Source organism: Monopterus albus, unplaced genomic scaffold (genome assembly GCF_001952655.1).
Source record: "Monopterus albus unplaced genomic scaffold, M_albus_1.0 scaffold147.1, whole genome shotgun sequence".
In the NCBI taxonomy this organism is placed as follows: Eukaryota; Metazoa; Chordata; class Actinopteri; order Synbranchiformes; family Synbranchidae; genus Monopterus; species Monopterus albus.
In genome coordinates, this window is record NW_018128027.1 from 1,646,956 (window position 1) to 1,656,988 (window position 10,033).

General features: G+C 41.6%; 2 protein-coding genes across 2 annotated transcripts in view; one reads left to right on the top strand and one right to left on the bottom strand.

Annotated features, from left to right (window-relative positions):
- Positions 1-2: 2 nt before the first annotated feature.
- siva1 (SIVA1, apoptosis-inducing factor) overlaps positions 3-10,033 on the bottom strand; it is a 29,254-nt gene continuing 19,223 nt past the window's right edge. Inside the window, exon 3 of the mRNA XM_020614506.1 lies at positions 3-437. Coding sequence (XP_020470162.1) covers positions 337-437 — 101 coding nt within the window. The 3' untranslated portion in view covers positions 3-336. The remainder of the gene's footprint in view (positions 438-10,033) is intronic.
- Positions 3,302-9,987, top strand: zbtb42 (zinc finger and BTB domain containing 42). Its single transcript, XM_020614507.1, has 3 exons — positions 3,302-3,422; positions 4,619-5,670; positions 5,740-9,987. The coding sequence occupies exons 2-3, from the start codon at positions 4,633-4,635 to the stop codon at positions 6,199-6,201; spliced, it is 1,500 nt and encodes a 499-aa protein (XP_020470163.1). The 5' UTR covers positions 3,302-3,422; positions 4,619-4,632; the 3' UTR covers positions 6,202-9,987.

Sequence of the window (10,033 nt, forward strand, 5' to 3'; positions counted from 1 at the left end):
CCTTTTTTTTTTTTTTTTTTGCTTCAGAGCTTTATTTGTATGAGCAATTTTGAGTGTTGACCTTTACATTCAAGGGACTTACCACTTTTTAGTTAAGAGAAAAATCCAAAAATATAAAAATAAAATATTACAACTCAAAGTAAAGGAAAACCATAAAAACGACAAATTTAAAAAAGTAAAACATTGCAAAAGAAAGGGGGTATTCAGATGACCAGGAGAAAAGGTTTTTGTCTTGCACTCTACTTAGTAAAATTATATTATAATCAAAGTGAAAACCAACAGGTAACCATTGTAAGCAATGTAGACACAGATGTGATGCTGCTGTCCTGCTGCATGTCAGCGCTCAGCCAGCAGGCATCTAGCAGTTGACTTATGGCTTCTTCTTGGAGACACATGACTGGAGAATATTATAGGCTTAGTGGTCAAGCCTGCAAAAGCTAAAACAGACAAAAGGCGTTCTCTCTGAGTTGCTGTGAGATGGAAAGGGCCATTGACATTTTCCAATAAAAACCACATAACATGGTGTTCGGAATCAAACATAACTTTCAGATTTCTTACTTTGTGGCCCCAAGTAAAGTTTTTAAATCTACTTCTGTGATGTTCTGTTCCTTGGCACATCACACAGTCTTCATCAGTGAATGCAGTAAAATCACTACAGCTGTTCTCAACAGATCCATTTACATGATAAATGAGCAAACTTAAATTCTGATGAAGATTGTGTGATGTATTATAATTTCTAGGGTCAAGAATAAACTCTAGGGCAGCATCTTAAAGTTAAATAACATCTGAACAGACACAGCATGTTCTGACTAAACTTCAAAAGGCAAATTTCACAGCATTAATATTTTAGATAAAGAATTGTCTACAGCCAGAAAGTGCTCCATGCCAGACAGGTAGGAGTTAAACCAGTTTAGGACATGTACAGACAGGCTGGCAGGTCCTTTACATAAAAGGTTTTGGAAACCTCTAATATTTCCTTAATATCCCTATTGAAATGCTGGACATACTGTAATTTGTGATGTTTTGTAACTTTTGAAGATCAAATCCCCTTAGAATAGCTTATCTGTTATTCCCTTGGTAATGAAAAACATTTTGGCCTCTGTCCTCTGTCTGTCAGCCTTCTCTTGTTCTTTTTCGCTTACACTGTAATGTTTTCACCACTGCTATGGGTTAGCCTAGCCACTCCTGTCTTACAAACAGAGGTGACTCAGGGTACCCCGTATTTTCTGCCATTGTTATTCAGTGGTGCCCTCCTGGTCGGCTGTTTCTGGTCTAATAATGACTGCCCTGTTGTTTTGCGCGATCAAAGCAAAAGTAGCAAAACCAAAGAGTCAAAGTGAAAAGACTCATCTGATCATTCTTGTCTGCTTTCAGTATAACAAACAGAACAGAACTTAATGGGCTGTTTAGGGAGAACATATAATATGCAGTAGCAACAATTATTCACAGAAGGCAGGAGGAACATAGGGAGGAGGTTTTGATAGAGACTGTTAATACTGTCACATCATTTTCTAGGACATATACTGTATATATTATGCAGTTACAGCACTAAAGATTCAAGGGTCAACAGCGGATGCACAAAGTATTACTCTCATTTAACATAGTATTAAGGTTGAATGTTTCTGCCAGATAAACTGTGATAATTTTTCCATTAAAATTCATTAAAGCTACTTTAAGATGACTTTTACTAACTACAAGTGTCCACAGATACACATGCACATTGCAGCTCAAGCCCACTCCTATGATGGAGCTTTGGTCCAGTGGGGAGAGTGATGTGGTTCAACTGTGGCTGGATGGCTGGCTGGTTGGTTGGCTGGCCAGGCTACACTGGAATGCTGGCTCTTTTGTTTGTCTGAGAGAGGAGTGGGTCAGGGGGAGAATGCCATTGATGATTGCAGAGAGGAAGAATGAACCTCCAGGAAATGTTCTCTCTCCTTGCTCCCCCACTCTCATTCTCTCTCTTTCTTTCTGTCTCTCTTTCTCTATCTTTTTCTGTGTGTGAGAACCTTCACTGTGCTGAGCCTCTCTCTGAGGCCATGGTCCCCAGGCACAACCACTGCTTTGTCTTGCCCTGTGAACACACACCCCTCCTCTACTGGGTGCCTATGTTTTGCCAGGACTGGGCAACTACCGGGCCATTGCTCCTATTCTTATCCATGCTGCTACTCCTGCATAGATGGTGTGTTTTTGTGGGCATCAGTGCTGAATTTTAAATTGTTTTTCATGTGACACACACACACATCTGATGCTTCAGTATGAATATTTTGTTATGGTGTTTTGTCTTAAGTAAGAAGCCATTCACAATTTCCTTTTTGCCTCAGTACACCAGGATCTTCCATAGGATCCACTTAAGCTCTTAGACCAAATAAAGACTGATTTTATTTAGAGAGCATGACACTGTGTTGCTTGTGATCATCTGGACATGGTCAGAGTGTAGATATCCACCTCCTGAAAGTGTAACAGCCAGACTAAAAATGGAATAAAGCAGTAAGTTGATAAGAATCTAGCTGATGGCCCCTACTGACCAGTGGCTGCCGTCTCCCGTCACACTGCTCATTCGCCACCATCTCTGGCTTCAACAGTTAGAACAAATTATGCTTTTTTATTTGATAATATCTCAAAAACATATAAAATGTGACTTTTTTGTGACCATGCTTTTCTTAAGACAGTTTAAATAAAACATAGACAGGACCTGGTGTGGTCTGGAAATACAAAGGCACTGGGTGGTTTTTGTGACAGGGAATACCACAACCCAAAGCAGGATTACAGAGAACAGCCCTTAACAGTTCCTAAAAGACCACAGACTCTCTAAATTACAATGCTACTATCAGCTTGGATACTTTTACAAATACCAGTGATTCTTTCATTCACATCAGATGTAATGCATAAAGCTTGTTAAATTATTCAGATTTTACATCTGGATTTGAACTGTAAAATACCATCATTAAGAAATAGGCTTGATACAGTACGTCTGAGAAAAGGAAAACGTTCGGTATGTTCCTCAATCAAATAACATTTATTTAGGAATGTACTTATTACCATGACATTTTTTCTATGTATTTATCTACAACCTCATCACTGGCCTGCCTCCTTCACTTTGCAACACTTTAACACGCTGAAAGCAGCCCCGTTCATGAGACAGGTGTTTTAAAGAAGCCAATTGATGCCCCCAGTGTTCTATGCTACTTGCTGCCGCTGTGTGAATTCACTGAGTAGTACAGAACTTATTGTGGCCGCGTGATATCGCGAGACTTGTGCCATTATCAACCTGCTTGACACACAGCAGCGCTGAGTGCAGCCTGCTTGCAAGGGTCGGACTGAAGCTCAAGAAACGACAAGGAGAAGCGAACATCTGGCCGCACATCATGAAAGGACATCGGGGTTTCTAGGAAGAAAAGACGACGAGCTAAGCGGAAATAAATGTAAGTACAGTGTTTTTGTGCTTTGAACGGAGGAAGCGAAAGTTAAAGTGTCTCCTCGCCGCTTCGTTCAGCGCAGTTGGCTTTGCTGTGAGTTCCTCTGCTGTTTAAAAGGCTCCCAGCAATGCGTTTCCCAACGCTGACATGGAGCTCGGTTTACTGCGCTCTTGGCCCTCCTGTCTCCTACTTACACTTTTCTTTTTGATAATCTAACTTTTGTACACAAAATTATATCCATACACAGCGTTCTCGGCAGCATCAAACTTTAATGTCCAATTGACCTGACTTTTTTTTTCATACCATCTCCCTTTTCTGTTTTGAATTTAAACAAAAATCTCACACTTGTGCGCGTGTGTTTGAGGAGTGCGTAAATGGGCCACAAAACATTTTATTCTTAACGGCTGTATTTTAATTTGATGATATATTACCCGATTTAAAAGGCTAGAAATGCAGTTCAATCACATAATACTTCTAAATCTGCTCTGTTTTGTAAGTTGTGTGTGTTTTTGGGCTGCGTAGCCCAGAGTTAACATATGGCATAAAGAGGAGCACAGCTGGAGGTAGCGTTTCCATTGCGGTGATGTCAGAGCAGCTGACTCCACAGCTTGCAGTGTAATTAGCAAACAGAGCACCGGTTTACTCACTCTGCACTGGTCTTATTTTTACCTTAGTCTGTTTCGCCGACGGTCGAGTGGCCTCCCTGTCCCTTGCTTGTTCTGTAAACACCTCTGGTTTGTGTGCGTTTGAAACGCACCTGTGCGTCGCTCGAAGCTGAATTTCCGAAGTGCAAGAAGTAGGCTGACTACTACAAACCGGAATACTTCAGGTGATTTGAGGGTCCGTTTACATCGTGATACATGGGTGGGTAATCGCAGCACAGAGTATCCTGCACCACTGGAAAGAATGGCAGGTTTATCTCTTCAAGCTGGATAAAGCTGTTGATGTAGATCATAATATACTCTTTAAATATTTTAGAAACAAGTTTTACGATCGGGAACGATCCTATGAACTTGTATTTAGAAACTGGTTTAAGATTTAGTATGTTTTCTGAGAGTTAAAATAATATTTTGCTATTTGGCTCAAGTTATTTCTCACATTCCCTCTTCGTTTGTTAACTTTGTGTTTGCCTGTGATACGCTCCTATGTGCACCGGCTGCATTTCGTTTATCCAGTATCCTGTTTTTCCTGTTTTTCATCAGGTTATGAAGGAAGAATGGAGTTTCCAGACCATAGCCGCCAGTTGCTGCAGTGTCTGAGTCAGCAGCGTCACCAAGGTTTCCTCTGTGACTGCACTGTTCTTGTCGGGGAGGCTCGATTCAAAGCGCACAGAGCTGTGCTGGCCTCCTGCAGCATGTACTTCCACCTCTTCTACAGGGACCAGCTAGACAAAAGGGACGTTGTGCATCTGAACAGTGACATTGTGACAGCCCCGGCTTTCAGTCTGCTCCTTGAATTTATGTATGAGGGGAAGTTGGAATTCGGCACTCTGCCGGTGGAGGATGTTCTGGCAGCAGCCAGTTACCTCCACATGTATGATATAGTAAAAGTGTGTAAAGGCAAGCTTAAGGATAAAGAACTTTCCTCCCTCGATGAAAAGATGGGGGATGGTTTGGGACTCGGTTGTCTGGACAGGGAAAATTCCTCAGATGGCAAGCAGCTCATACAGCGACAGCCCCGTGCACAGTCTCAGGAGCTTCGCAGGGCCCCCCCACCAGAAGAGTTTGACATGGACAACAGTGAAGTCAGGCTGGCTGTCACAGATTGTGATAGGTCTACACAGAGCAGGCAGAAGCCAAACGGTCACTCTGGCAGGTCCCCGGACCTTGTAGGTGTCAATTATGTGTCAGCAGAGGCCGAGCCTTGTGTCCAAACAGCTGGAAAAACAAAAGCTGATGTCAGTAGTTCCACCGTATCACTGTCCCAGAGGTCCCGGGCTTCAGATGACATGGACTGTGCACTGGATTTGTCTTTCAAGCCTCTGACTAGCAGAGATCCCTTACACCCCTCCTACATCTCGGGACAGCTGGGCCTCGACAGCCAGCAGCAGGGCACTGAGCCACTTGTTAAAGATGAACACGACTTGCTGTCAGAGCAGGAGGACAGTGAGCCGATGAGCCCTGAGAGCCAGCGCTTTGGGAATAGTGCCAGGAGCTCAGTGGTGACAGGGTTCGCTGCCCTTTTCCCAGGCAACAATGGCTCCACAGCCGCCCTGCTCTCCCAGGAGGAGGACCTGATGGATGAAGAGGGGGAGGCCTGCAGAAGAAGGGAGGGCACAACTGGCAGGGAGGTAGAGGAGAGGAGGGGGAGGCTGGGGGGGGAGGATGACGACTTGGCCTCTTCAGACATCTCCACTTCCAGCGGGGTGCTCCTGCCCCCAGGGCAACAGGTGTGTGTGTGCCCCCTCTGCAGTAAAGTCTTCCCCAGCCCCCATGTGCTGCAACTGCACCTCAGCTCACACTTTCGCGAGAAGGACGGCGCTCGCTCCAAGCTGTCCCCTGATGGCTCCATCCCCACCTGCTTGCAGTGCAACAAGACCTTCTCGTGCATGTATACCCTTAAGCGCCATGAGCGCACACACTCTGGTGAGAAGCCATACACCTGTGGCCAATGTGGCAAGAGCTTCCAGTACTCTCACAACTTGAGTCGGCATGCTGTCGTCCACACACGTGAGAAACCTCACGCTTGTAAATGGTGCGAGCGGCGCTTCACCCAGTCTGGGGACCTCTACCGCCACATCAGGAAGTTTCACTGTGGCCTTGTGAAGACTCTCGCCATTGGATAAATGCCTCTCACCAGTGCCATGACATAAGGCAGAGTGTCTTTTCATACAATGAATACTACTACTGAGCAATTTTCCCATTAGCATACACATGTTGGCAGTTTGTTCAAGACATATCTTTTGGATTCTGCCCCATGTAGTGACTTTAAAACTGGAGCTGCTCTCTGTGCTGGACTGCGTCAAAAGCATAAGTGATGGTCAGAGGCAGACGGCTGAGGTGCACAGGCTGTTAAGATTAACATGGGTGCTGGGAAACTAAAGCTGGATCTGTGTTGATGAAGGTGAACTTGGATGATGCACTTGTTTGTTTCTGTCTTGTTTGTGTCAATCAAAGTTTATCCTAGGAGTATATCTGCTGAAAGAAAAAAAGCATCCTATGCTCATACCATGTGGGCAAATGGGTGGTAACTAATGCTAACATGTTAATGCAATCGTCAGAGTGAGTGAGACTTTATTTGTGCGCATGGGAGATTAGAATCATCTGCAAGTAGCAATATATGATTTTTTTTTTAAACTCCTACATTACTATTATTATTATTTATTTGGAGATTTGTTTAGTCCTTAACAAGTAAACCATCATAATGCAGTAAAACTAATCAAGTTTGACTACTGGATATGTGATTATTATTATTATTATTTTTCATGGAAGTAGAATTTTTGTTTGTTGAAATGATGTTGGTTACAGTTTTGTAATGTTTATAACAAGAGGCAAGCAGACTATCACATCACCCTATTTCTTTTATGCCTTTAGAGAGTTGCCAGCTCTTTATTTGCTAATGTGAGTAAGCACATATAGATGGAATGGCCTAATTGCTACTTTAAAAAGGAGGTTGTCTAATCAGAGTAGAAATAGATGGTAGTTAAAATCTAATGCCTGCTACACTTCACCCAGCGTACTTACTAAAGCAAGAAGGAACTGTTTTGCCATGTCTCATTGTCAGATTCTGTGACTTTTCAGGCCTTTTTAAAGTCTGGATTGCACTCCACATACCAGGCGGTAACAAGGGTAATTGTCAACTCTGGAATGCCAACGGATCCACGAGTGTCCTTAATGAAATCATTTACAAGAATGTAATAACATTTGTGAATCTCATCAAGTAAATGTTTATTGACTCATGTGGGTTAAAAGCAAATAGTTGGCAGTAAATTAGCTTGTTATTTCCTGGTATGGTGTAAAGAGTACACTGACAGTGCTTAGGGCAGGGAGGGGATCAAAGGGAGACAGGTGGATGTTCAGTGCTTTGTCTATGGCTGTTAGCACTGGTTATTCATCAAAGCTGTGCCATTTGACTGATTCTATTGACTTTTTTTTATTAACCTTTTCTTATATCTTCTTACTGTATGTGTGTAAGTTACTACTGATTGAGCCTTTAGTGATGCTGTCCTTGAATGAAGTTATGGGCATGAAATGGACTACTTCTCTGTCCACATAGATGCTACATGGATTCTTAAAAAAGGAGTGTAGCACTAAAAGTTCATGATATTTGTCTATTCTGTCCTGAAAAGACTTGATCAGAATTTATTTATTAGTTTGACTTGGTTCAGGGTTTATTGTAGGTGTACTTATTTCTGTAAGCTTGACAGATGTTATGTCTTGCCTAGCGATCTTCATTAACTGGTATTGGGGCTGTCTGTTCATTTTCTCTGTGCAAATCAATTTACTGTAATTGTATTTTAATATACCATGTAGAAACCTCTACGGAGTATTCAAGATTTGTCACATGGAACATAGAGGAGCACTTGTTTTTAGCATGCATAGAGTTTCAACACTATTGTCTAGGCTGCTATTTCTTACTATTTGTATATTTAATGTAAATATATATTTTATTTATCAAGCTAATTTTCTGTGTTACAATACATGCAAGGTCGAGAGAGTCAATTGTCTTAATAAGGCTAAAGTCTCTTTAAATTCCCCTGGGAACACAGGACACTTAAAGTTCCTTTTCCATATTCAAGACTTGATTGGACTCCACGTAACTACGGATCAGACCTGTTAATAATGTTCTGCCACAGGAAACAGTTGTCGCAAGCACAGACGCACTGATATGGCACTGGCTACCTATAGAAATGAGACAATACAGGCACTGTCCCAGGTAGTTCTGAAGGGATGATTGTGTCCCTCTTTCCTAACTGTGGGGAGACATCTGTATTGAATGGAGCCATTGGAATGTGACAAATATATTGAGCAAAGGGAGACCAAGGAAACTGTAAACAGGTGTATTGTTAGGCAGCATCAAAGAACACCCCCACTGTGACACCCACCCCTGTCACAGCATGCAGTAGGTAAATGCTTCATTGTTCTGTGGAGATGCCATGGTGATTTGATTGCACATCTATCAAGAGGGTCAGAGGATTGTTTTCAAGTGCCAGAATTAGAAAAGTTGGCAAGACTACCGTGAAATATGTGGCAACTGTGGCAACAGAGGTCAGACGTAGGCACTGACCCACTGTCCATTTCAGCGTAGACACCCCTTCAGAGTTTTTCTTCAGTTTCTCATATTAGTCACTGAGACTTCTTTTTGGACACAGATGATTTCACATTTGATTCTTAATCAGCATATTCAACCCATTTACTTCAAACTAACCTCACTCTGTTTTCATTCTACTCCCTGAGACCTGGCATCAGTAATGGGGTTTGAATGAACAGGACTTGTGTGTAATATTAAAGTGTTTGGGTTCCCTGTTTATTTGCAAAAACACTCCTGATGTTCACATGCCATGACAGTTTAATCAAGTCATTCAGTCATCAGAACAATAAGAGATGTAGCTGTTGCATAATGTTAATAATGTATATGTCAATAAGAGCCCAAGGGAATGTAGATTTAGTCACTGTTTTCAGGTTTTTAAAGGAACAGTTTTATGTGGTGGAAGTTAAAATTGCTTGTCTAATATACATGTGTACAGTGGTAGAAAAGCTAACAATATGGAAAGAATATTTCTTTTTAATGTTTGCAGTCTTTAGTTACACCTCCAGCATGATCACCAAATGTGCCTTGTAGACACACAAATAGGTGTTGCATCTGGAGAAATCCCTATTCTATATTGTACATTGTTGTCCTGGACTGCGGTGGTAAAGTTCACATCACAGCAACAGCAGTACGCTTACATGAAATGACTCGCAACTGTTGTTCCTGTTTTTCTGTCACATCAAAATAGGACAAATGAAGAGTTTGAAGTCCAATTATTTTTGCTGCTTGGGATAGGTTCATTTTGAGATTTATTTGAGCATTTTTGTCTGTGAATAAATCAGTTTTTGACATGGTAAAATGAAGACAAGCATTTTGGTGTTTTGGCTTTTAATAGCCACCGCTACTGGGAACTTACAGTCTGTCCCTTAGTTAATATCACTGATGAATGTGAAACACAGACTTCAGTCGCTGATTTCTGTGGAAACAGTGCTACTCTTGATCGAGGGCTATGTTTGCCTAACTCATGCTGTACGATCTTTTAAGTCTACAAATGACTTTACCGATACTGGAATTTTGTCTTCTGCAGGTTACAACTGTGAAATTGTGTATAATCATGAAAAATATTTATTACTGCATTTGCTTCTTGTGCAACATTTGACTGTCTCCGTTTAAAAAAAAAAAAAAAGCTTCTAAATGTCATACAGAAATCTTTTTAATAGAATTTGTAGAAGTGCCATTAGAATTTAATATAATTTTTTAATAAGAAAGGTATATTTTATAGAACTCAATCAGTTCAGTGTTAGTGGTGTAGAGATTAGAGGACAATCTTTATGCAGAATTGACATTGCTTAGATATTGAGGCCATTTACTTTGATCTATATCTGTCTGTGCATTTTCTTTGCTGCTTTTGGAGTGTGCGTGTGTGT

Coding starts and splice junctions, on each gene's coding strand:
- zbtb42 (XM_020614507.1), top strand. CDS start 4,633: ATGGAGTTTCCAGACCATAGCCGCCAGTTGCTGCAGTGTCTGAGTCAG. Junction 5,671..5,739: donor TGATGGATGAAGAGGGGGAG/GCCTGCAGAAGA, acceptor CTGGGGGGGGAG/GATGACGACTTGGCCTCTTC.